Below are 5,701 nucleotides of genomic sequence, written 5' to 3' on the forward strand. Positions count from 1 at the left end.
GATTTTCTTAACCCCTCCTAACCCACCCATTAACCTCGGACCAAACAAAACCTTAAAGTAATATAGAACTGTATAAAACTCTGGCTGATGAATTTTAATGACAGAAACTAAAAATAAAACCTTTTGAACTAATCATTTTATCTGTAACATAGTCGTTTGAGTGAACCCATTGCTATACTGAAACTTAATATGCTATCAGAGACAAAAAAAAAAAAATTATAAATTTGAGACCTAGGCAACCCAGTTTAAGAGAATTTTTTTAGTCCGCCTCGAGTCCATGTTGTAAGCTAGAGGGAACTTAGACTTTTTTTTAAAAAAAATTTAGACTAAGGCCTCCATACCTGGTCTTCGTTGGAGACCACTACAAGGGTACGTGAGATGGGGACTAGAGCCCCCGTTGGCAAAGCTCGCACGTGGAGCCTCAACCACCGTGCTATACGCACGTCCGCGGAACTTAGACTTGACAAGTGGGAAAGTATATATTGCGTGCGTTTTCCAATATAAACGTTGTTGTTGGGTGAACTGCTCGGTTCACGAAACTCGTAAATTAAACAAGCTATAGAAATTTAGTAGAGTTTAAACTTTGAAATATTACCAAAAGACAGTGTATTTGACTCTTTGGAGAACATCTTATATTTGTCTCGTGTTCAAATGAGCGGGTTATATATATAAAAAGTGAAGTGTGCATATATTTTACCCTTCATAGAACTAATTGTTTGGCTAGATATTTTTCCAATTCAAATCATACTCACCATTACCGTGTGAAGCACGGCACTGTACAGACTATACATTCTTGCCCAGATCGGATAGATACAAGTTCACATGACCCGCTACCCTGTCAAAGAAAAACTACGAACGAATCATGCCCACACAATACATTCTGGAAGCGCGATCATCACAAATAACCAAATCGGATTTGGATACGAGAATCTTGAACCGGTAGACCATTCCACGAGCTGAATTTTGTCAGAATCGAAACCGCACAAGAGAAGTGTCACATCAGCGCAGAATTTCTCTGTCCGGTTCCTGCTGAAAAGTAAGGAGCTGGACAGGAAGTAGAACTCTGGGATTTGAGGCTGGACATGCCGCAACAATCTTGTCCAGCTCAGGAGATGGAAGCTGAAAAGAAAAGAGAGAGACAACGCAAGTGGCAGTAGCTAAAAGAAAAGTGGCAGTAGCTAACTGGTAGATTAGACGGACTCAGGGTCTTCGCTAATGGCGGTCAAGCTAAGATAAAAGCGTGAGTGGCAATGCAAGTATGTGGATGTAATGGCGCTGTTAAATTGTTTTTAAAACCCTGGGGCCTGAACTAGCTGAGTGAGTATCCAACTCAAAGCTCACAGTTCACACACCAGTACAACACCCGGCAAAACCAAGGAGATCGAAAAGGCTGCTGTATTCTGCGCTCCAGCCGAGCAGAGGTACCCTATTCTCTCTCTCCTCCTGATTAGCAGACCATTTTAGCTTGTTACTTGCTGTAACTCAGCCATGCTTGCCAATATTAATTGCTGGGACTAAAGTGTGAACAATTGACAAAATTCTTCCTTTCTTTTAAGTAACTGACAAGCACATGTATTGCACAGATATTCGTAGGTGAATTGGACAGGCTCGCGCTATAGAGTATACGCACGACATAGTTCCAGTATTGAATATGCCGTATATAGTATGCCACCAAGTTTATGCTTTATATTTTTCAGGTGTCATGTGCCTTATGTGTCTCTCCAAGCAGCTGGGAAAACTCGCCATGCTTATACTACTGGCATTGCTGCTCCTGTGCTATGGAGCTGAAAACGTCTATTGCGTTCATGAGAACAGCACGGATCTGCACTCACTGCTCGATTTCAAGCAAGACATCACCAGCGATCCTAATAGGGCCTTGAGTACTTGGAACACCGACACCCACTATTGTAGGTGGAAGTATGTCACATGCACCCAGACGCGACCATGGCGCGTCTCGGGGCTCAACCTCACTGGCCAAAGCTTGTCTGGCTCAGTCACCACTTCCCTAGGAAACCTTACGTTCCTTAATACACTCGACCTCTCCTTTAACAACTTCTTTGGTCAGATACCTCCTCTTCATCACCTCCAACAATTGAAAATTCTTGTCCTGAAAAATAACTCACTGCAGGGGATTATTCCTGACACACTTGCAAATTGTTCAAATCTTTCAACACTCGATCTATCTGGAAACATGCTAGTGGGTGCAATCCCCCGCAATATAGGTTCCCTTTCCAATCTTCAAGTTTTAAACCTTGGTTCCAATAATCTCACTGGGACCATACCGCAAACCCTCAACAACATTACCTACTTAGAATATCTCTATTTGTATACAAATAAACTTGAAGGAAGCATTCCTGATGAGCTTTGGGAACTCCCTAAGATTGCAGCATTGTACCTTTCTGAAAATAGGCTTTCAGGTAGCATCCTATCTACCTTGCCTAATCTGACTTCTCTTCAAGTATTAGACTTGCACTCGAATATGTTAGGCAAAGAACTTCCATCTAACATTGGTGACGCCCTCTCTAATCTTATAATGCTTGACGTTCACCATAACATGTTTGAAGGTCAAATCCCTGCTTCATTTGGCAATGCAAAAAGCCTAGCACTGATAGATTTATCGGAAAATTACTTTACCGGCCAAATTCCTAGTACTTTTGGCAAGCTTGTATACCTGAACTATCTAAATCTTCAGACAAACAATCTTGGAGCAGAAGATAATCAAAACTGGGAATTCCTAGAGGCATTGAGCAGTTGCAGACTTCTGCAGACGCTCTCACTATTCAACAATCAGCTACAAGGAATCGTACCAGATTCAATAGGTAAGCTGTCCACCAGTCTTCAAATACTACACTTAGGTACAAACAACTTATCAGGGCCAGTTCCCTCCAGCATAGGAAACCTTATAGGTTTAAATTCACTGGTCCTAAGTAAGAACAATTTCATTGGTTCAATTGAAGAATGGGTCGGAAGCCTTACAAATTTACAAGGTTTAAATCTTGATGCAAACAAGTTCATTGGCCCGATTCCATCTTCCATTGGTAACCTTCGGTTGACAAAGCTTGTTCTGTCCCAAAATGGATTTGAAGGTTCCATACCCACCAGCATCAGAAATCTTCCACTTCTCCAGTTAAACCTTAGTTATAACAAATTGCAAGGTAACATACCTATAGAGGTTTTTAGTGTCACCACAATGACCACATGTGCGTTATCTTACAATAATTTAGAAGGTCCAATACCTCCAGAGGTTAGTAATCTCAAACAACTAGCTGAACTACATCTTTCTTCAAACAAGCTTTCCGGAGAAATTCCTAGCACTATAGGTGAATGCCAAGGCTTGCAAACCATCAAAATGGACAATAACCTTCTCACAGGAAACATTTCAAGGTCTTTTGGCACAATAAAGGGCCTTGTCTTGCTCAATCTATCACACAACAATTTGTCAGGCTCCATCCCAATAGAACTTGGTAATCTCCATTTTCTAGCTCAGCTTGACCTGTCTTACAATCATCTCGAAGGAGAAGTTCCAATAAGTGGAGTATTTGAAAATGCTACAGCTGTCTCACTCAATGGCAACTGGGACCTCTGTGGAGGAGAACCATATCTACATATGCCCTCATGTCATCATGTCTCTCCGAGAGCAAGAAGGCAATACTACTTGATCAGAGTATTGATCCCAATATTTGGCTTCATGTCACTCATATTGTTGATATATTTTATACTCCTCGAAAAGAAGATCCCAAGAAATAGGCATGTGTCATCGGTATCGTTGGGTGAGCATTTCCCAAAAGTTTCTTATGAAGATTTAGTTCAAGCCACAGGGAACTTCTCTGAGTCTAACCTAGTTGGAAAGGGAAGCTATGGTTCCGTATACAGAGGGAAGTTAGTCCTATCTAAATTGGAGGTGGCTGTGAAGGTTCTTGACCTTGAGATGCGAGGTGCAGAGAGAAGTTTCCTGTCCGAATGTCAAGCGTTAAGAAGCATTCAGCATCGAAACCTTCTTGATATCATAACGGTATGTTCCACGTTAGACGCCCAAGGCAATCCTTTCAAGGCTCTAATTTATGAATACATGCCTAACGGGAACTTAGACACATGGCTGCATCACAAGGGGGACGGGAAAGATACAAATCGTCTAAGGTTATCTCAAAGAATAAGCATTGCTGTTAACATAGCAGACGCACTGGAGTATTTGCACCATGACAGTGGTAGATCCATTATTCATTGTGATGTGAAGCCAAGTAATATCCTCCTAGATGCCGACATGAATGCTCATTTAGGAGACTTCGGCATTGCAAGGTTCTACCTCGATTCTAAGTTGACCTCAGCCGAAGCTTCGCGTGACAGTAACTCGATTGCTGTGAAGGGAACTATAGGGTATATAGCTCCAGGTATGTATAGTTTGTGTTTTATTTGCTCAAGTGTTACATATTATGAACAGCTTTTTTTTTTGTTTCCCTGGCCATCATACATCTTAATTATCTTCAGAGTATGCTGGAGTTCGCCAAGCATCGACTTGTGGTGATGTCTACAGTTTTGGAGTTTTACTTCTAGAGATGTCAACTGGCAAAAGACCAACAGATCCTATGTTTCTTGACGGGCTTAACATTGTGAGCTTCGTGGAGAAGTACTACCCAGAACAGATATTACATGTCACCGATGCTTCTGTCCAAGAAGAATACAGGGCTTGCACTCAAGAAAAAATTGTGCCAGAAAATGCAGTCTACCAATGCCTGTCGTCTCTACTACAAGTGGGACTTTCTTGTACGCGTCAATTCCCTAGTGACCGAATCAACATGAGAGAAGCAGCCATGAAGATGCGTGACATCGAGACAACGTACGGCAGATATAGAAAGTGAAGTGCGCGTCATATGAGAATATCTGATTAGCTTGCTCTATCACACAGTGTGGTCTACCATTGAATGGAAATATATAAAAAAAATAGTATACCGCTAGACCTGAGTATATGTCTGTGACTCAATCTTAATCAGGGTCCACCAAAATCAATGGCTAGTTGTTTTGCTTTTTGTGAGCATTTCCAGCCTATTTCTTATTTTCTTAGTGACCGTAGAGGGTTGATCATCTCCTATTATTATACAATACATTTACGAATGAATCAAACCTTTGTAACTCATTATTGAAACTAGCAAGGTGTCACACAAGTCCACCAAAATTAAGGGCTTGTTGTTTTGCTTTTTGTGAGAATTTTCAGCCTATTTGTTATTTTGTTAGTGACCGTAGAGGGTTGATCATCTTTTTTTTTCAAAGCGGAGACTCATACCTACACAGCTGCTTAGGTACTGCGTAGGCGCCTCGGGGGAGCGCTGGGGCTTGAACCCAGGTCGCTCCCCTGAGAGCAGGCCTCAGGAGCCATCTCAGCTCACCTGCTCTCTTATTATACAATAGATTTATGGATAAATCAAACCTATGTAACTCATTATTGAAACTAGCAGGGTGTCGCAGAATTCTATACAGATCCATGGCAACTAGAGTGTGTGCGCAGTTAACAGGCGTCCGATTCATATGTACATCCATGGCATTGATAACAACCAATTATTTTCATATATCTTAATATATATCAAAGCAACATGTAGTATTCAATGCACCATAATAATCCTAAAAAATTAAGATAAAAATTCTCTCATTTTTCGAGAGAAAAAGAAAAAGATATATATCATTTATTTTTGTGCATCCAGGTTATAAT

General features: G+C 41.1%; 1 protein-coding gene across 1 annotated transcript; it reads left to right on the plus strand.

Annotated features, from left to right (window-relative positions):
* Positions 1–1,218: 1,218 nt before the first annotated feature.
* LOC133919315 (receptor kinase-like protein Xa21) lies at positions 1,219–5,194 on the plus strand. The gene is made up of 3 exons (XM_062363677.1): positions 1,219–1,421; positions 1,698–4,388; positions 4,486–5,194. Exons 2-3 carry the CDS (start codon positions 1,703–1,705, stop codon positions 4,854–4,856), a joined length of 3,057 nt encoding a protein of 1,018 aa, XP_062219661.1. The 5' UTR covers positions 1,219–1,421; positions 1,698–1,702; the 3' UTR covers positions 4,857–5,194.
* The last annotated feature ends 507 nt before the right edge of the window (positions 5,195–5,701 follow it).

Source organism: Phragmites australis, chromosome 5, assembly GCF_958298935.1.
Source record: "Phragmites australis chromosome 5, lpPhrAust1.1, whole genome shotgun sequence".
NCBI classification, from domain to species: domain Eukaryota; kingdom Viridiplantae; phylum Streptophyta; class Magnoliopsida; order Poales; family Poaceae; genus Phragmites; species Phragmites australis.

Excerpts from the sequence above, each read along its gene's own strand:
- LOC133919315 (XM_062363677.1), top strand. The coding sequence starts at position 1,703 with ATGTGCCTTATGTGTCTCTCCAAGCAGCTGGGAAAACTCGCCATGCTT. Across the intron at positions 4,389-4,485 it reads TATAGGGTATATAGCTCCAG|AGTATGCTGGAGTTCGCCAA; the intron begins GTATGTATAGTT and ends AATTATCTTCAG.